Below are 27,069 nucleotides of genomic sequence, written 5' to 3' on the forward strand. Positions count from 1 at the left end.
GAAACTGGGAACTTACTGCCCTCCAGCCTGGTCCCCCAGACTTGCAGGGGCCAGGTGACTTGGAGTGGTTATACAGGAGTCCACACGGGTTTCTAGCACACTGGCTCGTATGTTAGAGGGCTGGGGTTGGAAAGAAGTCACAACAGTGACTCTCAATCATTTAATCGTAATGACAATAAATAGTATTTAGGATTCACTGAACCCTTGCAATGTGCCAGGCACTTAAACTAGATTTGACAGACTTTATCCTAGTGACTCTCGTAACAAAGCCCTAAGGTGTGGGTCCTTGTCCTCATTTCACAGGTAAGGTCACAGAGGGAGATCAAGCAACTTGCTCAGGGTCACTTTCTGAGACTTAAAAAAATTACTTAGCCTTTGGTGGACCTTTGCCAAACTGTATTTATTAAGCAGCAATTAATTTGTCCTGGGTGTCAAAGGTCAACCGAGTTTCCAAAATTCCAGCCTGAAGCAAAGAAACGTAACCTTCTAGCTTACCTGTGCATCTTAAAACAGGCCCGTGCCCTAGGGCTACAGGGAGTCTTTAAATGTGGAAAACAGGAAGTGGTTCTGACACCCCTGGCATCGCTTCTCAGAAGCCTGTGCCTCGGGGCCCAGGGATCCCAGCTAGAAACCATTGTCCTGAGGCTCAGAAACTGTCCCCAGGTCCTCACCGCAGTTCTGCTCCTCTGCTCTCTGCTCAGCGCCTAGAGCCCTCAGGCCCGCCTGACAAGGGGCAGAGAGGCAGCAGGAGCCGGCAGTGTGGGTGAGCCTCTGCCAATTGTGGCAGGCTTCTCAGCCACGTGTGTGGGGAGGGGAAAGGCAGGGGATACTGGAGGCCTGGCCTGCTGGTGCCTCCCATGTCACAACAGGGTAAGTCCCTCAGTTAGCTCCCTGTCCTAGCCCCCACTGAGTCCCCAAGAAGCCAGAGCCTCCTGTACTTCGTGTGATAGGATTTGTCTCCTCCCTGAGTCCCCCCAGCCCCCAGCTCTCCCAGCAGCCTTCGGGGTGGTCTCTGGGCCCACATGTCCCGATTGTCCTGTCCATGAAGCGGCCACACCTGCCAATGATCACTTTTGTGACTATGCAACTGGAGCGAGAATACTAGCTGCAGATCACAAAAATGACACTGGCAGCTGTGAGAGAGAGAAAGAAAGAGAGAGGAGGGAGGGAGAAGGAAGGACAGAGCGGGAGACAGACAGAGGGAGGGAGAGACAGAGACAGAGAGAGGGTGGGACAGAGACAAAGAGAGGCAGAGATACATAGGCAGTGATGGCAGAAGGTGGAGAAAAAGAGGAGAGAGAGAGAGAGAGAAGAATAGACGGAACAAAGGAGAGGTGCAGAGAGGGAGAAATGGAGATAAAGAGAGACAGACTGAGTGAGAGAGAGAGAGAAGAGATGAGCAGGAGAGGAAGGAGGGGGAGAGAGAAGAAGCAGGGAAGGGAGGGAAAGAGAAGGAGAGAAATAAAAATAGAGGCAAAGAGACAGAGAGGGATAAAGAAGGGAGATGGGCAGGAGGGAGGGAGAGAGAGTGAGGGGACACCCAACACAGGGAACGGTGCTGGAGCCCTGGAAGAGCAGGACAGGAGGTAGAGAGGAGGCAGGAGGCAGGGGCCAAGCAGACGGAGAGGAGAGAGGGAGGGAGCTAGATAGAAACAAGGTGAGCCCTTTTGCGGGGAAGGGGGTAATGGAGAAAGAAACACACGCGGACAGGCAGGGAGAAAAAGAGGGCACGAGACAGCAGAAACGGAGCTGGACCAGAGGGCTGGAGGGATGGGCACAGCAAGACAGAGCATCACTCCTGGTTTGGGGGGTCTGGAAGGGGGCAGCTGGAGGTCAGGGGTGGAGGCTCCAGGTCAGGCTAGAGGGTCGGCCTCACAGGACCTGGGGGCCCAGGCGGAGCCAGCGGGCCGGGTGATGGCGGGCCCAGCTCGCGGCCCCCGACTCCTGCGCGGCTCGCTCCGGCGCGCGGGGCGCTCACCTGCGGAAGTCGAGCAGCGGCCGCGTGGAGGCCGGAGTGCCCTCTGCCGGCCAGCTGAGGAAGTGGAACTGCGTGAGCGTGCGCGTCTCCTGGGTCTGCACGTTCTTCAGGTAGAAGCTCCGCACCAGGAAGTCCTCGCACCAGATGTGCTCCGACACCAGGTTCACCTGCGGAGGGTGGCCCGGCCCCAGCACGTCGGGGCCTCTCCACGCCCGCGGGCGCGCGCCTCCCCCCTCCCAATCCTGCCAGCCTCACAGGCCGGTTCAAATTCTAAATCCTCCAGGAAGCTCACCCCACCGCCTGCCCCACCTGTCCCCAAGAATCCCAGCTGTGTGTGTCACCTATCTACTGCTCAGGACAACTGGTGGCTTTTCCATCTAGACGCAACTGTTTTGAGCTTTTTGAGGTGGGAGATTCTCCTTCCTCTTCCTCACAGTCTAGCAAAGTGTCTGTGCCACGCACATCAACTTTGATGAAATTCTCTAATATCTTTATTTGATTTTTTTTTGACCACGAGCAAAACCAATTTAAAAAAAAATTTTAAAGAGTATAGAGTGTTCATCTGATGATGAAAAAATTACTCTGCCGTGCTCATCTGGCAACAAGGAGCTGCCGTTGTGCTCTTAATGTCTCTTGTTTTGGGGGGTGATGGGTCACCTCCCATCTGTCGGGAATCTGTTCCTCCTTCCTCTACTTTGCCTCTGCCCAGTTCGCCCTGCCTATCCTCTCTCCTAATGAAGAAGTTTGTTTCTATTTTACATAAGCAACATATGTGACTGATGGTATTTCTTTCTTTGCTTTGGCCTCCAGGAAGCTCAGAGCTAAGTTAGGCTCAACTAAAGTAGGTCTTGATCTTGGTCTTTGGGTACACTTCTCTTCCCTTTCTCACATACTCTTTATTATCTCAGTTTTGGTGGTTTTATAGTTTTATCTGTACCTTTCATCATGTTCTCTACAAATGCTCTTTGGCCCCAGACTGGATGCACATACGTATATGTATCAATGTATGTGAACATACATATGTATGTGTATGTATGCTTATATAGATACATGTTCCTACATGTTTGAATGGTCCACCATCCACTTTGCCCACTCCCATTGTCCCCTAGCCATGGGGTCCTGCTGACCTCATATACGTGGTACAGGGAGGAGCCCTCATCTGGCCAGTAGCGGTCACACTGCTTGACGCCATCCTCCACCAGTGGGGTCAGCATGACGATAACGGTGCAGCCACTCTCCCACACCATCTAGAGACAGAGACTCTGGTAAGCTCCATTCTCACCTCCATGGGACCTGGCTGGTGCTGGCTGCCCACGAGTGCCCCCAGTGAGCCCACCTGCCAGAAGTCTGCGATGGTATGGGACAGCGGGCCCTGCGTGGCTATGTAGGCTGGCATCCGAGGGTCATGCTCAATCTGGGGGCAGGGAAGACACGTCATGAACCAGAGGGGAAATGCTGCTGTGGAGAGGCTTGCTCACAGGGAGTGGGCCAGGGTCTGGGGGAGCCTGAGAACCCCCATTTCTGCCCTAGGATATCAGGCCCCACCATTCCAAGGCCTCGGGTGATGTGGGGGGTGACCATAAGGAAATGGAGTTTATGGGGGCAGAATCAAAATGAGGCAGAGATGGATGGGAGTCAGAGCCACTCACGATGGGGCTGGCGTTGATGTAATCGCTCCGAGAAGGGCTGCTCTCCACCTTCAGCTTGATGCGAGCGTGGTCATCTGCACAGACCCGCATCCCACCTCAAATGCCCCTCCAGTCATTCAGGTCCTGGCACATCTGCCTCTCAGCCTGAGCCAGGAGCCCAGCCCTCCCCCCAAGCCCTCCAGAGCTCCCAGCAGAGAGAGGGCTTTGCCAAGCTGGCCAGCAGGACTCACTCACAGGGCAGGAAGTTGGGGTGGCGGTTCTTTTTGATGTTGCCCTCCCCCTGGGCGGTGGCACAGGTGTTGGGCTCGGCCTGGTAGGCACACAGGGCCTGCCACTCCTTGGCCAGGCGGTCCCGGTTCCGCAGGTGGTCCTCCATGTACGCCTGCAGGGACACCCAGCCTGGCTCCGGCCCCCCCCCCCCACCAGCCCTGCCTCTCCCACCCTCCTGTCCCCTCACCCACTCCGTGCCCAGGCCCTGCCCTGACCAGAATCATGTGTCCCGTGGAGATGTCCATGTTGGCCTGGGCGGGCTCCTCGCACCAGGACGGCGTGCTGCTGTGGGAGCTGGGGCTGGCCTGGGCCGCATCGCTGAACTGGGAGGACACGCTGCTCACCCGAGAAGGCTCGGGCGGACCCTCTGCCCGGGTGAACAGGGACTTTGTGGCCATGTGCTGGCGGCACAGGTCCTGCAGAAGAAGGATGGAGCAGGGGCCAAGGTGACCTGATGCTTTTTCAACAGAGTCCTGCATTCAATTCTGGATCCCTAAGCTCATCCTTGCTTGATTTTGAATGAAGCCCATCTCCTCTGGGGTAGGTCTTCCACGCTGGACCTCATCCTTCTTGGGGCTGTTCTGTTTGAGTAGTACCTGTGACAACCTTAGCTATTACAGAGTGGAACCCCAGGACCCCAGAATCGGAAGAACTTTAGGAACCACCTGCTTCGAATTCCCCCCCATTCAACACCCCTCCTGGGGCTTCTCCAGCCTGGCCTGGACATTCCCAGGGGTGGGCTCACTCCCCACCCAACTCCCCACACTCACCCCACGCAAGACCCAGCCTCCCAAGCCCCTCGACTCCCCTCTCCCCAACGAGCCTCTGGGGCTGCACACCTGGTACTCAAAGGTAGTGTCTCCGTGGGCCCCCTCAGGTCCCAGGGCTGCCAGGCGCTCTTTGTCCCGCTGCCGTGCCTGCTGCCGCACACACAGAGCCACTGCCAGAGCCACTAGCAGCCCGGCCACACCCGCCAGGGCCACCAGAGTGAGCAGCACGGAGCGCATGGGAGAGGTGCTGTGGGCCGCTCGGGGAGGGGCTGCAGCCGCCTCCTCCCTCTGTGGGAACAAGGCTAGAATCAAGGGGGGCAGTGATGGGAGGAGCCTTCAGAGCTGCTCCTCACCCCTGTCCCACGCCACACTCTCTGCTAGGATGCCTCCTGGGGCAAAGCTGGAAGGGCAGGGGCATGGTGGGACAGGCCGAAGGACTCAGACAGACCCAAGACCGTCCTCTCCTTCTCAGTCCCCATTGAACCAACTCAACCATGCTGCACAGCCAGAGACTTAGTGGGTGACCCCACTAGGATTCTTTGCATTTAAAAGTGGATGTAGGGAAGTGGAGAGAGAACACAAGGAATCAGATAGTAGAATGTGAGGCATCAGTGTTGAGTGCAGAATAGAAACATATTCTGAGTTTAATGTCCTTTCTGTGCAAGGTTTCCCCTTGGAATTTAGAGACTTGGCTCCGGAGGGCTATGGGCACTTCAGCTAGCTGATGCCAAGCGTCCTGCCTCCCTAGAGAAGACTGGTCCTGCAGGGACGAGAGCCACTGGGGCCATCTGCTGGTCAGAAAGGAAACTGCAAGGGGAGGGCTGCTTTGGCGAAGCTGGCGGGGAGCCTGGTAAGTGGTTTCATCTCCAGTTCTGTTGAGTTTGCCTCCATCTCTTGTGGGCAACGTCAGCCCTCTGGGGCTTTGACTGATTCTCCAGTTAGCTCATACCTGTCCCACTCCTGTCTGCAAGATCTGGAGTCCTGTCTGTGCTTCTAGTTCAGACTTCATCAGCCCTGCAGGGAGGACGTAGTTCAGGCTCTCTCCAGCCCCATTTGGTCTCCACCCCATGTCCATATGCCAGGTGGCAGGCAGGGCCCAGGTGGATTGGGAATATTTCAAGAGGAGCCTGGTTATATCTTACTGGGCCTTGGGCCAGGGCCAGGCGGTATTTACCAGCTTGCTGGGCCACATCAGCCAAAGACAGGTTCTGATCATTGTGCCGGATGCGGAAGGTGAGGGCTGGTCCCACCACACTGCCGAATAGGAGTTATGTTACTGCCTCACCCACTGTAGACCCCAGACTCTAAAAGAGAGGCCAGCTCTGGCCCTCTCTCCGTTAGAGGATGGGGCTGGAGCCGATCAGAGATGCCCTACAGCAGCGTTTGGGGCCAGGGAGATACCAGATGGGGCCAGCAGCAGGGCTAGGTGTGTGGCTGTACCTTCAATGCAGCTGAGAGCAGCTGACTGCACCTTGGCCCCTTACCAAGAGCCTGTCTTCCCTTCCTCTCCTGAGCCCTTCCAGCTTCCTCCCCCCTTAAGCTACCTTCTGGTTCCCTGCTGCTCCAGACAGATACAAGCCCCACCTGATGTTGATGAAGCTGCCTGAGGACACGTGCACATGCTCAGCCAGGATCTCCAGCAGCTTCACTCCTGCAGCCAGACTCAGGGGCCTGGAGATAGGGAGCAGGCAAAGCAAGGAAAGTGGGGACCCTCTTGGCCACTTTCTGGAAACAGGACACCTCCAGGGGTGCAGAGCAGCCCACTCCTCTCCCCCCTACCTCCGTCTACTCCAAATCTGGATTCCTGCTCTCTATGCTTCCTGCCAGGCAGGCCAGCTCGACCCCCCAGGGGAATGGATGGCTTCCCCAGGCTGGAGCCCTTACTTCTGGTCCGTGACAATGTAGCCATACTCCTCCGCTGACGGCCGAGCTGAGGGCTGCCCTGCCACCGTGGGCTGGCTGTGGCCCAGTGGACTTTTCTTCTCCAGCAGGACAGGTGTGGCAGGGGGGACAGCAGCTTTGAGGGGCTCAGAGGATCCAGAGGTAGGCACCTGCTGGGCTTTATCGGAGGCGGGGCTGGCAGTGGGGTATCCAGGCAGGGAGGGCGTGGGGGGCGGAGGCTCCGCCGTGTCTCCACCCTGCACCTGCTCCTCCATTGTCTGTTTAGAAGAGAGGATGGAGGTGTGGTCTCTGGGCAGTGGAGGGACTGGGGGACTGGGGGTCCACACCCTGGACTCTGAGCTCCCTACAGAGAGCTCAGGACTTATTTCTTTCTACCCCCAGGACCCAGGGCAGCGCTGGGCATAGAGAGGGCACCGAAAAAGGTGAGCCAAGTGGGTGAATGAATGAATAAGGATTGGATGAGTGGAACATGGTGGGTAACAATCCACAAGACAGGGTTGGAGTGGGGAGAACCTCTGGAGTGAGGGAAGCTGGGGTGAGGGTGGAAGATGAATGGTAGGCAGCGACTTTAGACTTGTTTAGCCACAAAATCTTGGAAGTTCAACATGTGGAGCAGATAGAGCTCCTCAGGCTACAGGGGGCACAGTCTGAAATGATCATAGTGATCAAAGCAGAGTCGAGAATTCTGGCTTCTAGAACCAGCTCTGCCATCAACTTGTGGCAAGACTTAGGCAATGACTCGCTGTCTCTGTGCCTTGGTTTCTCCAAATTGAGGGGTTGGAGGATACTGATTCTGGGTCCTGATCCTGAGGTCTAGATTTCGGCAAGGGGCTTTGCTGCCACAGGGCACTATGGGTCAGGGAGGTGCAGGAACTCACTTTCTTGATGTCAGCTCCAACGTTTAGAAGCCCTCCTGCAGAGACAGGTAAACAAGACTCTGGGCAAAGGGCCAAGGCCAAGGTCCACTCAGCACAAGTGGGAGGAAGGGCCAGAGGCCCTGAACCTGTTCCATCTGCTGTGGCCTCTTTCCCCTTAGTTAGTGACCAAGACCCTGTCATTGGTCTTATCCTCAGCATGGCCTCATGCCTCGGTGCTTCTGCCTTATAATCCATTGTTTTACTAACTTTTCCCTTTGTCATTGGCCAAACCTCTCAAAGCTATTCTTTGATCAGTCCTCCCTCTACGGATCAATTATTGGCTTCTCCTTGGCATTGGTCACCCTTCCTTAGATCCTCATTATCATCCACCCACCCTTCTGGGTGCCTCCTGATCTCTGTTGGCTTCTTTTCCCATTACTTCCACCCTCCAGTCCTTTCTTGGTCTAACTCCTCAGCTCATCATTGCATCCTTTTCCTCTCCTCCCTTTGTTGGCAATGACCTCATGTCTCAAAAGAACTCCCTTCCCCCGACCCTGACCCTTCCTCTCTAGGCTGCTCCTTGTGGTCTTGAGAGGTGGGGCAAGAAGCCTTCGTGAAGCTGGTAGGTGCTAGTCTCTCTGTCTGGACACTCACCCAGATTTCGTCCTGAGCCCTTGGGCAGGAGCTGCAGCAGAGTCGAGAGGGTGGAGAGCTGCTCAGGGGTCAGCTGACGCAGCTCCACCCCATAGCCTGCCAGCACAGCTGCCAGCCTCTGCAGAGTCACATCTGCTGGGAGCCAGACACAGAGCTTAGGGCTGGTGGCGATGCAGATGGGTGAGTTGGGGGTTAGGGATACTAGCACATTCAAGAGCTTCTTCTCAAACACTAGGACATTGATGCCCTCCCTTTCCAGCCCTTGTCCACACTTTAGGAGAAAGGCCTTCCTGGGGCCAAGACCAAACTTCAGGCCCACCGTGGACATCTTGACTCTCCATCTGAAGAAGAGTTACATCAGCTCCACCCGCCCCACCCCCACCACCCGCCCCACCACACACACACACACACACACACACACACACACACGCTGCCTACTCAGTGCCTGGCATAGATCAGGTTGTCAACAGACATTAGTTAAATGTATGAATGACTTTAAGGACAAATTAACAAATGCATGGATAGCTAGGAAGGAGCCCCAGCAGCAGCCCCGACGGGCAGGAGTGGATGCTGAAGACCCTGTTACCTGGCTGCTCTGCTGGGGAAGGAGGCCTCTCCCCGTGACCCTCCAGTCCATCCTCCTCATAGCCCTCTGAGGAGTCCTCTGCCCGGCTGCTGCCCCCTTGCTCTGGCAGCCTTGGTGCCCTGGCCCTGCTGGGCACTGGCGACTCCTGGGCCAGGTAGAGCAGCCCTGACTCCTGGAAAAGCTGAGCAGGTGAAGGCCCTGGAGGGTCCCCATAGGAGTGGCCAGGGTGAGCCCCAAACATGCCCTTGGAGGCAGTTCTGCTGAAAAGGGCAGGGGGTTCGGCCTTGGGCAGGGGGCCGACACTGACCATCCCTGGGGAACTCTCGGAACCCCGGGAGCCATCACGGGAGCCAAACTGTGGGAAACCAGAGATCCGGGTAAGAGCAGACATCAGGACTGGGGGAATGGGGTGGAGGCGGGGCAAGTGTCCAGGGCTCACCTGATGGAACAGGTAGGGCTGCAGCAGGGCAGGTTCATAACTCAGGGCAGGGTGAGGGGGCTGCGGGGGCAGCAGCAGATGCTCCAAGAGAGGGGGCAACAGCTCAGCCTGCAGAGGGGACAGGGGGGAGCCCGCCCCAGCTCCACCCCCGCCCACTGGAGGTCGAGGAAGCCGGTGCTGGGCAACAGGGGCGGAGCCAGTGGGGATGCCTTGTAAAAGCAGCTCCCCCGTGGGACCCGGTCTCCTGGGCACCAAGCCAGATCTGGAGAGGAAAGCAAAACGCGTGTGTGTGTGTGTGTGTGTGTGTGTGTGTGTGTGTTGGTTGTGTGGGACAACAGCATAAGGAGTCTACGAGGCAGAGATGGTGAGGCATGCTCAGCAGTTTAGAGTAAGTCTGACTTCTCAAGAAGTGAGTTAGCCTCAGGGGAGGAGAAAACAGCACAGGGAAGGGCCATAGGGCCAAGCCTAGGGCAGAGGCCATCGTCTTACTGGTAAGCATGCCTGGGTCCCTGCAACAGCGGCAGAGGCTAGGGAAGTGTGAGACCGGGGATGGAGGGGGAAAGAATGGGGGCAGAGGAAGGCACCTGGGAAACTCTCTAGATGAACAGTGGCTGCAGCTTGCCCTGTTGCCCCTGTGTGAATGTCCCCACACCTGGCTCTCCAAGTATACATTTAAACCCTCAATACTGTGCCCTCTTTCTCTGCCCCCAACACTTCATTCTGCCTTCTTCATCCTGGTGTCATTGTCTGAGCCCCATGGCCCTCATTTACTTTCCCCTGCTTTACAGGAAACTGAACAATGCCTTCAGAGGCCCTAACCACGAAAAGATGATGGCATCTTCTGCCACAGGCAATTCCACATAGTAACGAAACTGAACTTCAAACAACTTCAGTCCAGCACAACTCTAATTTGTCCCATGATGACTACTTTGATGCTTCTTTTAAAATATCAAATGTCCAAGTTTTTCAAAACATTTTTTTAATACCTCTGTTTTGCTGGATCCCCAGGGATGAACTCAGCTCCTGCTGGGCGTGTGAGCACATCAGAGGACCAGTCCTGAACCTCTTTTACCAGCACTTCAGCCGGCTGACCTTGGTGCCCACTTCCCTCCCCCTTCCCTCTGTCCATCAGGAAGACCACAGACCCACCAGCCTTGCCATGCTAGAGTTGTTGAGAGAGGATGCCTACCTGTCCCTTGGATGGGGCTCCGTGGGGCGAAGCCTGGGGATGCGTTCCATCTCCTGGGAGATCACATACTGGGTGAGGTCATCGTGCCAGGACAATCCTGCCAAGGGACAGGATAGGGTGAGCTTGGCTTGGGACAGTCTGAGGGCCCAGGGGGGGATCAAGACAGGGAGCAGTGGCCATCAAAACTGCACTCCAGACCCTGCAGTGTGTGGAGTTTAGCAGAGCGGAGGGGCAGTGGAGGGGGTCTGGAGACCTGGTGGGTGATCTGAGCTGTCCTCTTCTGACCCTCAGGTACAGGTTTTGGAGTCAGACTGCCTCCGGTCAGACTGGATTTGAATCCTCTGCCATTTGGCAGAGTCACACACTAATTGTGTGACTTTGGGCAAATTGCTGAACCTATCTGAGCCTCAATTCTCTCATCTGTAAAATAGGAGTTTATACCTCCTAAGATGGTTGTGATAATTAAAATAACACAATATAAAATGGTTAGAACAGGACCTGTCCCATAGTGAACTTTAAATAGCCACTATTATTATTATCATCATAATTACTATTCCTCTTCTTGTTTATCCTGAGCCTTAGTTTTCTTTAATTGTGAAGTGGGAATAATACATATTTCATGGGGTTGTTGTGAAGATCAAGTGCAATCAGAGAAATGAAAGTGCTTAGGAAACTCTAAAGCACTAAACACGCTTTAAATATTCTCCATCGTCATCATCCTCACCATCATCAGCAGCATCATCTCTCCTGAAGCGGATCTCCTCTTTGACCCTTTCCCTTCATGTAACTGCTCTCAGGAAAGGTCAGTCTATTCTAAAGGAATAATCTCTCGCTCTCCACTCCTATTCCTTCTTCCCTGCTTCTGGATTAATAGTCTACACTGCTCTCAACTCATATTCTGGGATCCACTGGCATCCATACCTACCTTCTTGCCTACTGGCATTAGATGATCTATCTGTGTTCCTATTTAAGGCCAATTCCTCCACTTGGGCATTAGATTTCATCCTCTATTACCTACTCAAGAACATCTTCCCCACAATTCTCTCCTACTTGCTACATCATCGTTTTTTTCCTGTTCTCTACTGAATTATTCCCAAACATGATGCAATTTCCTCCATCTTAAAAAAATACTACTTGACCCCTCATTCCTCTCCAGCTATCATCTCATTTCTTTGTTTTCTTTGTAGCAAGACTCCTTGAAAGTGTTATCTCTACTGGCTGTATACAATTCCTTTCCTCCCATTCCCTCTTAATCCACTCTTCAGGATTTTATTCCCAACTATTCTACCAAAATTGCTTTCACTGAGATCACCAGTGACTTCTGCATATCTAAATCCAGTGGTCAATTCTCAGATCTCATCCTTCTTAACCTACCATCATCATTTGACCCCATCGATCACTCCTTCTTCCATGACACACTTCCACTTGGCTTCTAGGACACCAAACACTCTTGTTTTTCCTCTTACCTCACTGGCTCCCCCTTCTCAGTCTCCTTTATTGGTTTCTCGTCTTGTCCTTGTCCTCTTAATATTAGAATTCGCTAGGGCTCTTATTCATATACACTCAATCCTTTGGTTATTTCATCCACCTCATGAGTTTAATTACCTTCTATATGCCACAGAATTCCAAATTTATATCTCCACTTCAGACCTCTCTTTCAAGATCCATTCTCATATACCAAACTTCCCACTCTACTTGAATGGATATCTTAAGCTCAATATATTAAAAACTGAAACCCCCTCCCCCAAGGTGATCCTTCTGTACAGCTGATGATATCTCCATCAATCCAGTTGTTCAGGCAATAAAACCTGGGTGTCATCCTTGACTCCTCTCTTTCTTTCACAGCCATATCCAATATTTCACAACATCGTGTTCACTACCTCAAAAATACATGTATAATTCTGTCATTCCTCACTACCTTCCTGCAAGAACCCTGGTCTACACCACATTCATCTCTTACCTGAGTTATTATGGTAGCTTTTAATGGTCTCCTGCTTCTACCCTTGACTCCCTGCAGTCTATTCCCAATACAGCAGCAAGCACGACCCTTTTAAAGTAGAAGTGAGATCAATTCTCATGATGGTTCCCTCTTTTACTCAGAGTAAAGCCAAAGTCCATACATTCTCCTCCAAGGCCCTACAGTGATCTGCATCCCTTCCCCCTTCACCTACCTGACTGCATCTTCTACTCTTCCTCTCCATCTCTCCTCTACAGCCACACAGTAGTGGTGTACTCCATGGTGTGCCTCAGACTTGTGCTCCTGCTTTAGGGCTTTTGTTCTAGCTTTTTGGTCAGTTTGAAGCACTGCCCTAATACAACCTTCTGGAAAACATTCCCACCTTGACATCTTTGTTCAAATTTCATAGTCTCAATAAGGCCTATCTTGACCTCTTGATTTACTGCTGCAGCTTCCTACCTCACCATTTCTGATCACTTTATCCTGCTGTAATATCTGTTTTTTCCATGACACTTATCACCTTCTAACATACTATATATTTTCTAATTTATATAGTGTATTGTATCCCCTCATCCCCCAAATGTAAGCCCCAGTAGGCAGAGATCTTTGTGTATTTTATTCTCTGATACATCCTAAGCACCTAAAACTAAGCTTGTCACATAGTAAGTACTTATTGAATGAGTGAATTAGATGAGTTGGGTGTTCTCCTGGCTGAGGACTCCGGGATTCATGGCTCTGGAGCACTTGGACAGTTCCAGGGAGTGGTTCTAAGGTTGCTGGCCTCTTCCAATGGCTTCTTCTAGAAGCCTCCTCTAGATTCCTACAGAGGCTTTAAGTGTGAACAGCCCATCTGTAGGGTTCCACTTCTACGCCTGTCTTGCCTCCCTCTCCAGCAAAGTCTGGGAAGGTGAGGCTTCAGAGTGGGTGTGATAAGAATGTTTCATGAACAGAAAGCCTTGAGTCAGATGGCGTCTCACTTCCCCACCCTTACCTAACCAAGGTCCAGTGTCTCTCCTCCAATGCACCTAGACCTCACCTTGGGACATGAGCTGTCGAAGCACACCTTGTAAGCGTTGAAGAACTGGGGAGGTGACTTGCAAAAGGGGCCGGGCCTGCCCCACTCCCACCTGGCACTGTCCAAACAAGCCATCTAAGAATACAAAAGTGGCATCAGCAAGCGGCTTGGACAAGAGGCCTTCCAAAGTCCAGGTTGCTCTCCATTTCCTCTCTTGGCTGCAGGGAGCTCTGCTCCTCCAGGCCAGTCCCCAATCTCCCCAAGGCCAGTACCCCTTCTCCCTTCCAGGCCTCCCCGCACTCCTTTCCCACTGTGGCCCCGTCTTGTAAGTCCTATGCTTGGGCCTCACTCACCCTGAATGCAGACTTCCAGGTGAGAGCAGAGTCTGCGATCAAACAAACAGCCTGTAGAGGGACAGGTGAGCAGAGGATCAGACACCATAGAATGGTCAGGTGGATGGACAGGCTGGGAAAGGGGGAAGCAGACGGGGTCTTTCACCATTCTTTCATTCTAAGGAAGGCTTTGAGCTGGGAGGAGAGTAGAGAAGAGGCCTAGAATTCTTAAGAGAAGGAAGCATAGGAACTGGCTTTGGATTTTAAGGATCTGTGATTCTGGGTCCTTTCTCTAAAAGCCTCAGTTTGCTTAAGAGTGGAGGAACCTTCCAGGTGCATCGAGGTAGTGGTGGTGGAGGATCATATACTTCTACTGTCACAGAATTACTATAGGGAAGTTTTGGGCCAAATTCTGAGGGAAAAGGGACTTCCTTCCAAAATCTCCAAAAGCATCCTAATTATGATGGCCCGGGCTCAGAAGAGATGGAAACCCTAGCACACCTCCCCTCCGTATGGGAAAGGGGTAAGGCTGGGGTGTCTCTAAGGCAATGCTCCCCGCGCTGTCCCTGCTGTCCGCGGCCCAAGAGCCGCTGGCTCTGTCCGCGGTGCTGAAGCTCTGAGCCTGGCGCTGCCAAGGGCTCGCCTGGAAGCAGCTATAGGGGAGGGAGGGGGGACAGGATGAGGAGTCTCCACAAGATCTGACCCCTCCGCCGTTCCGGACTTCATCTACCACCTTACCAACCCACAGCGCCACAGGAAGTATCCTGCATTGGCCTCCAAGCTCGGTGGGGGGGAAGGGCGCCAGACTGAGAGGCTGCGCCCCTTCCCCCACGCGCCCCCCGCCCCCACTCTCCCCCGGCCCATGAGTCAGCGCTGACTGTCTCTGTCCGCTCAGATGTGAGTCAGCACTGGGCCTGACTGTGGGGAGGGGGACGGAAGAGGACCCTTCCCTCTTCGTCCTATTCTGCCCCCTCCCCCAACTGTCCCCCTCTGATTGGAGATCATAGCGGCAATCGGCCTCTGTAGGCTTAAAGAGAAACCCTGGCCCCTCCCTCGGCCTGATCCTCTACTGGGAGCTGGGACCCTGACGCTCGCGGCCCGGACTCTTACTACCGGCAGATCAGGGTTCCCTCTCCCTCTTTCCCCGGCACTCCGCCCCTCCCCCACGCCTCCATCCTTGAGCGCCAGTCACCACTTCTTTGGCGCCTCGGCGCGACTTGCTTATCCCGCGGACTTGCAGCCCGTCTCTGAGTCCCTCTGGCCATATGCACCTCCATTCCTCCTCCTAAACCCGCAATCTTCCCCTGAGCCGGTTTCTCTTATGTCCCACCTCCGTATTCCCAGCCCCACCTCCAGGCCTACGCCCCTTTCCTCTCAGACGCCCTCTCATCTTCCTCATCTCACAGTGCCTGCCCCACATATATTCTACCTGAGCTTCCTACGTTCTTGACACTGCCCCCCACCTGCCACTGAGTTTTGCTCCCGGCACCGTCCCCCCACCCCCCATTTCCTCCTGACCGTGGGCACTAATGGCGCTGCAGCCTCCCGGGCGGCTGCTCAGCAGCAGGAGGCAGAGGAGCACCCGGAGACCCCCGGATCCCCCGGGACCCCCAGGCCGCCGCGGGCGCCGCATCCTTCCGGGCTCCGCGCGCGGGCTCCGCTGCCAGAGCTGCAGCGACGCTGTCCGGAGCCTGCCAGAGGGGCCAAGGCGGAGCCTGCCACTCCCCACCCACCTACGAGGCGGGGTCTATACGCCCCTCTCGCGGCAACTCGGCCAACCCAAGGCGGGTGGTGACGACACCTCCACCCCCGGTTCTTACGCTTATTTGCGTCATACGTGTCGTAAGAGCACCGTCTTAGCGGGGCACCTACCCACCCCATCCCTCCTCCGCCAAGTAGTAAGCGCCTCACTAGAATTCCCACTTGTCCCCGTCCCTTTTGACGTATGCTTCTCTCCAAGGACTCCCACTTCTATCATCCAGTCCCAGGGTTGGCGAAAAGGGTTCGATTGAGTGGGGGCCGGGAAAGGTGCATGAGTCAAGTAGTATAAACCCTAAGATGAGGAACATAAAAGCGAGTAGACTAGGTACTCTTATGCGTCTCGATTAATGGCACGGGTGTCATCCTCAAGAGCAGGAAAGGTTATGCATGTGTACCTAGATTACAGTTCTAGCAATGCCACCTCCTAGGGGTGTAACTTTGGGCAAGTTATTTAACATCTCTGCGTCCGAGTGATCTGTATCACTACCCTGTCTAAACTACCGTGCCCTTTCATCGCGAACATTGCAGCAAACATCTAACCAGTTTTTTGCTTTCACTCTTTCACCCAATATCCTAGGGAGTGAGTTTTCTAAAGTTCAAATTTGATCCCTTTACTCTCTTACTTTTCAGTTAAAGTTTTCCAAAATACAAAAAAAAAAAAAAAAAAAAAAGGTAGAGCATAGTAAATACTCATACGCTCATCATCTAGACTTAGTTATTGATATTTTTTCATATTTGCTTCTTTTTAATATTTAAAAGTATATGATAGACAACATATTTCCCTTAGAGATATTTCAATACCCATCTCCAAGAAACAGGGACATCTCCCCACATAACCAAAATGCCATTGACATCTAACAACATTTACAAGAATTCCCTAATGTCACTTAATGCTCAGTTCATATTCAAATTTCTCAAATTGTTTCCAAAATTGCCTTTTTTTCCAGCTGTTTTGTTCAAAATTGAAGTCATTCAAAGATCACCATTGCATTTGGTTATGTTTCTTAATTCTCTTTAAATTAGCCTAGACACCGCTCCTCCCTGCCCCCCTCCCATTTTTGACATTGTCTTCTTGAAGAGACCAGGTCAGTTTTTCTTTACAACCCCTCACCTTCTGGATTCACCTCATTGTTTCCTTGTTATAGATTTTCTTGTGTTTTCCCTGTATGTATCCTGTGTATCCCCTGTATTTCCTGTAAACTAGAAGATATATTTAAAGTCTTGATTGGATCAGGTTAAAATTTTTTTAAAGCAAAAATATTTTCTACGTGATGCTGTATGCTTCCCACTGCATCATTTCAGAAAGTGCATAATGTCTGGCTGCCCTACTGTTAGTGATGCTAAAACTGATCACTGGTTTAAGGTAAAGACAGCCAGATCACTGTGGGCAAAGTTACTTTTGCTTCTTGTGCCAGTCTGTAATCCGTTGGATGAGATTTTGGCCCTCTGAGAATATCTAATTCCCATCGACTTTTCACCTAATGGTTTTGCCATTCATTGATGATCCTTTGACTAAATTGTTTCATCAGAGGTTGCAAAATGGTGATTTTTATAATTCTATCATTCCTTTAACATGTATTGGTTGATATTACTTTGTAAAAGAAGATCTTTCTTGGGGCCACCCAGTGGTGGAGTGGTTAAGTTCCCGCGCTCCGCTTTGGATCCTGGGCCTGGACACGGCACTACTCATCAAGCCGTGCTGAGGCAGCCTCCCACACAACTAGAAGCACCTACAACTAGAATATACAGCTATGTACTGCGGGGCTTTGGGGAGAAGAGGAAGGGGGAAAAAAAAGAAGATTGGCAACAGATGTTAGCTCAGGTGCCAATCTTAAAAAAAAAAAAAAAAAAAAAAGAGCTTTCCCTCATCAGCTGGGCTTGGTTATCCTGAAATACAGTTCCAGCTGGAAAGGCAGCATACATTCTTAGTTTTTTTCTTTAAGTAGCAATTTTCAGAGTAATGAATTGGTATAATAGTTACCTCCAACAGTGGCAAATAAGTTTTTAAAAAATATATTTTATAACTTTTTTGGTTTGAGCGTTAATCTGAAAGTACAGATTTTTACATATTCAATGTATATCAGTTGATCACAGTAATTATTCTTTTTGATATTCACATGGTCCCAGGGTAAGTCAGTGAAAGCTCCTTTAGACTGGCTCTGGCGTCTTTTTGAAACATCCCATTAATCACTAAATGCTCCCTTGCTTTCTGTCACTCCAAGGTGTTACAGGTTCATCTTTTTTTTTAAAAGATTTTGTTTTTCCTTTTTTCTCCCCAAAGTCCCCCCGGTACATAGTTGTGCATTTTTAGTTGTGGGTCCTTCTAGTTGTGCTATGTGGGACTCCACCTCAGCATGGCTTGATGAGCGGTGCCATGTCCGCGCCCAGGATCTGAACCTGCGAAACCCTGGGCCGCCGAAGCAGAGTGCACAAACTTAACTACTCGGCCACGGGGCCGGCCCCCAGGTTCATCTTTTTATCCTCTGCCTTAGACATGGAAGCAGCCACTCCTCCAAAGAGCCTTGGGAGCTTTTAGTAAGGACTGATTTTAGAGACCACTATCTGGGTTTTAGGGGTGATGATAGCTACTGAGGTGATCTTGCTTCTAGGCCCTCCCGGTGCACAGAGCTAGGATATTAAGATACACACACACACTGATATTTCCAATTAAAATTTAACTGTGGTTTTTTTCTGAACTCTTTTGATTTTATACTTGCATCTCTTTATTCTTACACCGAAAAATTTGGTTTTTAATGACATTAACATAATCGCTTAGGTGTTTAATCCTACAATCTACATACAATAATTTACAAATAATAAGACAGATATTATTCTACTAATAAAACAATGAATACATTTAAGACTTTTGGTAGTTTATTTTGTCCTTAGAATATAACCTCTAGGGGTATACCATCAAAATACTGTGTTCTAAAATCATTTGAAATAGTTCTTTTGTTTGTGTAGTCATTTTTACCAATTTGGTTTGTTTGCTTCAGTTTGATTTCAATTTTACAGTTTGCTTTTTTGAACATTTTACATTGTTCAAAAAAGAAAACCATTTAATGTGATAAACTCAGGGAAGTCTTCTCTGCACCTTCCACAATTCCCCCTGTCATTTTTATCACTTCATCCCATTTATTTCCTTTCTAAAAACTTTGTAAATTGTGAAACATAACAAACAGAAAAATGCATAAAACAAAAATTAACACTTCTACAAATTATCACAAAGTGAACACCCACGCAACCCAGGTCAAGAAATAGAACATTTCCAGCACCTTACAAGCCTTCTTGTGTCTTCTGGTTATTCCCTCTTCCCAAAGGTAACCATTATCCGTTCTCTTGTTGACCATGTTTCTTTGCTTTTCTTTACAATTTTATAACCTAAGGCTGCATGCTTAAGTTATAAAACTGTAAAGAAAGTCTAAGAAACACGTATTTTGGATTATCCCCAGTCTTGAGTTATCATGAATAGTGTGACTATGTTTACCCTTGTGCATGTTTCCTGTTGCGCATGTGTGCCAGGGGAAGCAGACAGCCTGTAACAACCTCACAGGGAGGAAGCTGAGGACATAACTACCCTCTCCTCACTCTCTTCATTCCCTCCCTCTGATCTCCTTCTAGGCATTCCCATTGTCCTAACCTGACCAGAATCCAGAGGAAGAGGGAGCTCATTGAAGCAGTCCATACGTCAGCCTCTTGGGACAGAAAATGGTGAAGACAGGTGAAGAGAGAGTCCTAGGGGCACACTTGAGGCATATGCTCACTAGATCCCCTTCTCCGACTTTTTCTAGTGTTATTGGAGAAATCATTTGTCAGCATAATTGTTACTCTTTTGGGGATCGCCTGTCTTTGATGGTCAGCGGTTTTACTAGGTTGTGACTAGGGAGGGATTTCTTTTTATTTATTCTCTTTGAGATTCAAAGAGCTTCTTGAATATGTGGCTTGATGTCTTTCATAGGTTTTGAGGCATCCTCAAATATTATCTCCTTAAATATTAATTCTGCCCCATTTTGTTGCTCCTTTATCTGTGGTGCTCTAAGTAAATATGTTGGACTTTCTTGTGGTATCTTCTAAGATTCTACCTTATGTTTTGTATTTTCCATTCTTTTGTCTCCCTACACTTCATTCTGAATATTTTCTTTTGAACTGCATTCCAGCTTACTAATTTTCTCTTCAGCTGTGTGCAATCTGATGTCTTGAACTTGGCTAGAAACAGATGGCACACTCAATCAGGGTAATAAGAAGAGTTTAATGAAGGAAATATCTATAAAGGTATAGACAGGTAAAAGAGTATAGACTTTTGTCCACTCACAGATGGTCAGGGAGGGAGCCAGAGGAATACACAATTTGACCCCTCTCCCTTTTTGGCCTCTGAGCTGTTGTCAATACCTACTATTGGCCAAATTCAACCAGAAATCAGTGAGCAAGGACCTCTGGTTGATGCAATCCAATGACATCAACCTGGAACATATAGCAGGGTGAAGAATGATGGAGCACAAATATGGATGGGAAAATGGGGACTATCGTAATCCTAGCTTCCATTCTTGTCCTTAGTTTGGATAAAAATCTTGTACCCTTATGAAAAGTGACACATACGTCCCTAATTCAGACACGCTGTCATATGAAACTTAAAATATTGTTCAGTGCTGGTGCACCAGATATAAAGTAGCAGGGAAAAGAAATGAGAGAACAAAGGAAACTTCCATGCCAAGTTACCTTAAACACAGCTGCTACAATCTCTGTTTCTGTAGCTGGACCTGAGGCCTAAATTCATAATTACAACTAACTTATTCTCCCACCCATTTCGTGGTCTTCTTACCTTGGTCAGCGCCTTGACTGCATGGGATTTTTAAACTAGTGGATTGAGCCAAATCTTTATTTCTGCAAGATCAGAGTCTTTGATGTTCCTGGCTTTATTTGGTTTCTGTAGTTTTCTATTGACCCAGTACTATTGCGAAAGAGAATACAAACAACCCCAGCTGATCACTTTGGTTCAGTTTAACCTTTCTTTGCCCTCATTTTAGAGCAGCAAATCAACTTCCCCCTGGTAATTGGAGCCAATCACTGTGACTAATATAGTGACACCCATATCTGTCTATTGATTCAGTGGCAGAAGGAACCTAAAGTGATCAGGTGGAGGTCTCAGCTTCCAGCTGAACATAACTATGACTGCTGTGAAAGCCTTCCTTCCTTGGCCACCAGGATCAGAAAACTCATCATTCAGGAGATGGAAAGCAAACATTCCTTCAGAGGTTTTGAAGTATAATAGTGAGAGGGGCCATTCTGACCTTTACTCCTTCGTTCCAGAACCCTTAGGGATGGATAAGGCATTCTGTAAGTTCACTAATGGTAGGCGAATTCTGCCAGAAGCATTATGGACAGGAAAGGCAAATCCATATCCAGAATATGCTGCCCCTTTTCATGGTAAAAGGAATTCAGACTGAAAATCTGTCATCATGTGCACCATATTGGGGGCTCAACATTGTCCTTTGCTGTTGGCAAATTGGTCTGCAGGGCTGGTTGTAACTATATCATTCTCAGGGAGGGAAATCCATGTTGTTAAACCCATGCACAGCCTCACCCCCAGCCACCATGTCCATTGGTGCATGGGCCCATTAAGAAAGCACCAGGCTAGCCAGGAAAAGAGGATAATTGATATTCACAGTATAGGTTATTTTATAAGCTGATTATTGACAAGCTTCTCCACAGTCCGTGCCTTCCGATGGTCATTTATGTAGGAAACCATGACTATCTTCACACTCTGTGTCCATTCCAAGTGATCCACCCCAGACCTCCTTATCACAGATCTTCATGTCTTGTTCTATTCAAATCCCAGGCCAGCCAACCAATGTGTTAGCCATAAACACTGTATAGATCCCTATCTCAGTTCTCCTCTTCTTCTCTTCCAAGCAGATAACCAGATCTACCAACAAAACTTCCCACAGAGACGACTTCTCTTCACCAATGTAATTCACAGACACTCCTGAGTTGGGCTGTAACGTAGCAACCTTCCACTTCCGGCTGATGCCTGCATTTTCTGCAGACATCTGTAAATTAGCTCTGTGTTTTTTCTCTGTCCGTCAGCTGGTCATAGAGAATTCCCCATGAGGCCATAATAAGGTTGTGAGAGGGAATGAAGCAGTAGGAGTCTGAGCTACCTGCTGATGCAACTTCCTTGTTCCATCCAGATCTTCTTAGGTCCAGCTTCATATATACCATTTCCATTTAACAATGGAATGCTGTGGTGAACCTCCAGTTTTATGATTTGGTGGATCAGTTAATACCCAGTTCGTAATTACTTGTTGTCCCATGACCAGGCGTCCAGTATGCCAGGGCCTGGTAAACTAGGAGCTGCTTTTCAAATGGAGAATAGCCGATGGCGTAAAAGGGCACAATGTTACTCTAAAATCCTGGGGGTCTACACTATAATAATCTTACAGGGGTTTGTCAGAGGATTCATGTGACATCTTGGTCTGCCGCAGACACTTCCAATGCCGCTGAGACCACTGGGTCGTGGTTCTCAAGTGAAAGGGCTGCTTGCATTGTAACCTGGAACTGCTGCAGAAACTTTTCTTGCTTCAGGCCGTCCTAGAAGCCTGATGGATTAAATGGGTCAGATTAGCACATTGAAATGTGTTGTACGTTGCCTCAAATGCTGAAGAATCCCCTTCTTGCACAAAGGATATTGTCTCTTTTTTTATTGTGGTAGATGTCCAAGGTGAAGTAATTTGTCTCTTTTCTGCGAGGTACGTCCCCTGGAGTTGGAAACACTGGGTCGTATGGGTACACTTAGCTTCAGCAGGTGTTGTGGCTTTGAAATGTGTCAACTCAGCTAGGCTGAACTGAGTTTCTTAGGATTACTTTCCCTGGATGTTTTCAGTTAAGATAGGCAACAAGAGACACTTCTGCATGAGATTTGAAAGGCAGAAATGAAGCAACAGCCATTTTTAAATGTTTACAGTTGGAAGATCAAGGAAGGCACTGTTAGCTCACATACGTTGTCACTTATCTGCTGGCTCCGTACGCTGGTGCGAGGCAGAAGCTGGGCCTGTAACTGCTCCACCTTCTCCTGGATCCTCCTTTTGCTCCTCTGACTCCTGGCCCAGGTGTGACCAAGGGGGCCAGCGTCAACTGCAGGACACTCGTTCATCAAGGTTGAAACAGCGAGAACTGACCCAAGTTCCAGCTAATGCTTGTGAGTTGTAGCTTCCCCTTGCTCTCTCCCACTTTATGTCTCTCTTCCTTTCTGGACTGCCTGCCACACAAACTTTAAGCTCCAGCATGAGATGTGAAGACAACAGCTATAACAACTGCATAGAGACTACCTAACAAGATCCTACAATTGTATAAGGTCTGTATATATATATAATAGCTACTAGTGATTCTGCTGCCCTGATTGAACCCTAACTGGTGAGAATTAGGTACTGATTGTGGTTCCAAAGGAAGAGAATCTTAAGGATAAGTTCTCTGAGGGTCTTCTGTTATTGGTGCTCTGCTCTGATTAGATTTACAGGCATTAATGACTTTTTCCAGTGGTAAAGGTGATATTGGCAGTCCATGACATGCAATGGTAAAATAATTCCTCAAATTATTACCTGTAGATACCTGTAATCAAGTGCCTATAGAAAGCAAGACTCTGCATGACCAAGAGTTTATTGCTATAGAGAATTTCACAGAAATAAGGAGTGTAATGGAGTTTATTGGTTGTTTCTACGTGCACTGGAGACTTGGGGGCAAAAAATGATGAGCTCCGGGCTTAAATTTCCAGCTCAAGTTTGGTGTAAGGAACCCAAAAGTTTCTATCTAAATTTGCTCTGAAAGAAGCCATCTCTTTGTGACCTCAGCTCTCTGATATGCTCACGAAAAGTAATGATTTTGTAGTTAAACCAGCTATTTTCTTGTTGTTAGAATGGGAGTGTTATTTTCAAGCTTCCTACATCGTCAACAGAAGTAGAACTCCATTTCAAAGGATAATTTTGCTAGTTATCGAATTCCAGGTTGACAGTTATTTTCTTTCAACACGTTTAAGATACATTTCTCTGGCTTCTATTGTTGCTGTTGTGGAGTTAATTTCCAGACAGGATATTGATCCTTTGAAAATAATCTTCTCTGCCACCACATTCACAGCTGCTTTTAAGGTTTTTTTCTCTGTCTTCGTATTTCTGCACTTTCACTATGATTTTTTGTTTGTTTTAGTTTTTTAATAGTATGTAGGATTTGTTGGTATCTTGAATCTCTGGATTGATATCTTTCAACAGCTTGGGAAAATTTTCGGCCACCATCTCTTTAAATACTGTTTACTCCCTAGTCTCTCTCTTTTCTTTTTGGGATTTCAATTAAATGGATGGTAGACCTCCTCACTGTATCCTCTTGGTTTTTTACCCTTTTTAATGCATTTTCCATTCTTTATCCCTTTGCACTTTTTGGAGGGAGAGGCTAAGTCTCTTCGGACCTGTTTCCTGGTACATCAATTCTATTTCAGCTATTTCTAATCTGCTGTCAAACCTGTTCACTTAATTGAAAATTTTTGTTCTTGTACTTTTAAGTTTTAGAATTTCTGCTTGATTTTTTTTTCTTTTCAAAGAACCAGTGTTGATTTTCATAATTTTTCTCTATTATTTTCCCATTTTTTATTTCATTGATTTCTGCTCTAATTTTTGTTTCTGCTTGCTTTAAACTTAAATTGCTCTTCTTTTTCTAGTTTCCAAAGTGTGAACTTAATTTGTTGATTCTATATCATTCTTATTTTCTAATATATGCTTTCATTGCTCTAAATTTCCTTCTAGGCACTGCTTTTGCTGTGTGCCACAAATTGGGATAAATTATATTTTCATTTTCATGAAGTATATATTTCATTTAAAATAGTATTTTAAAATTTCCCTTGAGATTTCTTCTTTGGCCCATGAGTTATTTAGAAAGATGTTGTTTTCCAGATATCTGGGGGGGTTCCAGCTATCTTTCTGTTATTGATTTCTGGTTTAATTTCATTGTGCTCTAAGAATGTACTCTGTATGATTTCTATTCTTTTAAATCTTTTAAGGTCTGTTTCATGGCGGTCTATCTTGATGAAAGTTCTACATGAGCTTGAGAAGAATGTGTGTTCTGCTGTTGTTGAATGGTGTGTTCTAAATATCCATTAGGTCAAGCTGAAGAACTGTTCTGTTCAGGTCATCTATATCCTTATTGGTCTGCCTGTTTGATCCATCGGTTACCAACACAGGAGTATTGAAGTCTCTGATTATAAAAGCATATTTTTCTATTTCTCCCTTCAGTTTTATCAGTTTTTTTGCCTCATGTATTTTGACACGTTCGGTTCTTTTAAAAATCTTCTATATTACTTTCTCTGTTTTCTAATTCCTTGTCAAAATTATGATTTGGCATTTATATGCTTGAATGTAGTTAGCACAGTTATTTCGTGTTGGGATCATTGGAATCCCTGTGGGTCTGTTTCTATTATCTGTTGTGTAGGACATAGTATTTGAAAAATCATTTGTAGAAATAATTCAAGATCTTAGAGAATTTCCGTTTGCTTCTGCAGGTGCCTAAAAGCACTAGCAATTTGATATAAACTTAATCCAATTTCAGGGACTTGTTGCAATCTGAGCAATGGTTGATTCATTTCCATTTTATCCTAATTCCTAGAGTTTGCTTCTTGGTCCTAGACCAAAACAGAGAGCAGTTTGCTAGAGTTATTCCTGTCATAGGCCCTGGACACTGACATCTAATCCTCTAGCTCCGTAGGCTCTCTACATCAGCCTTTCACCTGCTTGTTAGAATGAAAAATTGCCCCAGTCTAGCAACCCTGAACATTGGGTTCACTATCTCTGGATTCTGTTCCTCTCCTGCATCTTGACCTGAGTCAGTTACTCCTCACTCTCTTGCCAGCTCCTTGATGCTTTTTAGAAGATTTGGAGTAATTTTTCATCCAGCATTTTTGGGGGGGGGGGGAGGGAGGAAGATCAGCCCTGACTTAACTTCTGTTGCCAATCTTCCTCTTTTTTTGTTTGAGGAAGATTGTCACTGAGCTAACATCTGAGCCAATCTTCCTCTATTTTATGTGGGATGCTGCCACAGCATGGCTTGAGGAGCAGTGCCAGGTCTGCATCCAGGATCCCAACCTGTGAACGCAGGGCACTGAAGGGGAGCACATGAACTTAACCCCTGTGCCACTAGGCTGGCCCCTCATCCAGCATTTTAAGGTATATCAGATGCCACTTATCACTCCATCTTGCATCGTCTTAGGTTACCTTTGAACTCCAGCCATTACCTCAGCCACCAGCTACATGCAGGTGTAATCTGACACCATCTGCCTCACTTGCACTGCAGATTTTTGTTTTGGGCTGGGTCTTCTCTGCTACCACAGCATTAGATACCCATGGGAATCTGCTCAGACATTCTCATGCATGAAAAAGCTGGAAGTAGAAGGAAATCAGCATCCCATAGTGCAATCCTCGACCCAAGGTGGGGGATGGGCCCACAGGATAAATACTTTCCTTTTCTTTATCTCAGAGGACATTCTGAGGTGCATTGTACACCTCAATAAGTGTACACTCCGGAAGAACTGACCTCAATTACCTATAACTGATTAATGTGCCCTTCAGTTAGCTTTCCAAGCCCTCTATTTTGCTCCTCCCATTCTCCCACTCTTCATCTTGCAAGCTCGTCCCAAACTAAATGACCCTTGTGAAAGTCCTTATTTCAGGCTTTAATTTTGGGAGCAAACAGACTAAGACAAGTTGTCTTCAGCAAGGAGGATAGTATGAATATCCTATCTCACCATTACCAGAAGCAGAAATTGAGAAAAAAAGTTAATATAGGAGATATTACAGCATACTTGTATGTTGATGAAAAAAATCAGGCATCCAGGGGAAAAGTAATGATGGAGGAGAGAATTGCTGTGGTGATGTCCTTGAATAAGCTTCTGGCTTTAACCTTTAAGAGCACATCCATTTCCCTTCCCCAGCCAGTCCTCCAGATGTCCCTGCTCTACGAGTGACATCATTATTCACTCAGGCAGAACATCTCTAAGTTCAGGTATGGATCCTCTCACCAACAAAACCCAGTCATCTGTATTAGTTCCACAGGGCTGCTGTAACAAAGTACCACAGACTGGGGAGCTTAACCAACAGAAATTTATCATCTCACAGTTCTGGAGGCTAGAAGTCTAAAATCAAAGTGCCAGCAGTGTTGGTTCCTTCTGAGGGCTGTGAGGGAAGGATCTGTTCCAGGCCTCTCTCTCTGGCTTGAAGATGGCCATCTCCTCCCTGTCTGTCTTCACAGTGTCTTCCCTCTATGCATGTCTGTCTCCAAACTTCCACTTTTATAGGACACTAATGGTATTGGATTAGGGCCCACCCTAATGGCCCCATCTTAACTAATTACATCTGCAACACCCCTATAAGCTCACATTTGGAGGTACAGGAGATTGAGACTACAATATATGAATTTTTAGACCAGAATTCAACCCATAACAGTTGCCAAGGCATATTCAGTCATTCTTCAAAATACCTCTCCTGTACGTCTTCTTCCACTCAAGTTCAGGTCCTTGTGTGGCACACCCACACCATTTCAACAGTCTTTCTAAAATGTTTCCAGCCCTCTCCACTCCCTAGCCCATCCTTAGACAGAAATGTGAGATTGTTCTTCTTAAGCACAGTTTTCACTGTGTCACTCCCTTGCTCAACAAACGTTCAATAGCTCCCTATTGTCT

General features: G+C 48.4%; 1 protein-coding gene and 1 non-coding gene across 8 annotated transcripts in view; both read right to left on the reverse strand.

Moving 5' to 3' along the window:
• Positions 1-27,069, reverse strand: part of PTPRN (protein tyrosine phosphatase receptor type N) — a 37,443-nt gene that overhangs the window by 2,871 nt on the left and 7,503 nt on the right. For 3 of the 7 annotated variants that reach the window (XM_023642392.2, XM_070269316.1, XM_014740450.3), the window contains exons 6-23: positions 13,620-13,670; positions 13,288-13,401; positions 10,295-10,391; positions 9,106-9,367; positions 8,667-9,021; positions 8,081-8,212; positions 7,448-7,482; positions 6,552-6,826; positions 6,252-6,338; positions 5,842-5,921; positions 5,617-5,681; positions 4,737-4,955; positions 4,113-4,313; positions 3,862-4,009; positions 3,628-3,701; positions 3,315-3,392; positions 3,106-3,225; positions 1,979-2,145 (exon numbers count right to left, since the gene is read on the reverse strand). In XM_023642392.2, the coding sequence (XP_023498160.1) occupies positions 1,979-2,145; positions 3,106-3,225; positions 3,315-3,392; positions 3,628-3,701; positions 3,862-4,009; positions 4,113-4,313; positions 4,737-4,955; positions 5,617-5,681; positions 5,842-5,921; positions 6,252-6,338; positions 6,552-6,826; positions 7,448-7,482; positions 8,081-8,212; positions 8,667-9,021; positions 9,106-9,367; positions 10,295-10,391; positions 13,288-13,401; positions 13,620-13,670 (2,560 nt within the window). Of the gene's footprint in view, positions 1-1,978; positions 2,146-3,105; positions 3,226-3,314; positions 3,393-3,627; positions 3,702-3,861; positions 4,010-4,112; positions 4,314-4,736; positions 4,956-5,616; positions 5,682-5,841; positions 5,922-6,251; positions 6,339-6,551; positions 6,827-7,447; positions 7,483-8,080; positions 8,213-8,666; positions 9,022-9,105; positions 9,368-10,294; positions 10,392-13,287; positions 13,402-13,619; positions 13,671-15,116; positions 15,422-27,069 lie in introns of those variants that run through there. The other 4 variants (XM_070269319.1, XM_070269318.1, XM_070269320.1 and 1 more) reach the window with 2 other exon arrangements.
• On the reverse strand, positions 1,062-1,130 carry MIR153-2 (microRNA mir-153-2). The gene has a single exon (NR_032855.1). It is a non-coding gene; the product is annotated as a microRNA mir-153-2 (primary transcript).

This window comes from Equus caballus, chromosome 6 (genome assembly GCF_041296265.1).
Source record: "Equus caballus isolate H_3958 breed thoroughbred chromosome 6, TB-T2T, whole genome shotgun sequence".
In the NCBI taxonomy this organism is placed as follows: domain Eukaryota; kingdom Metazoa; phylum Chordata; class Mammalia; order Perissodactyla; family Equidae; genus Equus; species Equus caballus.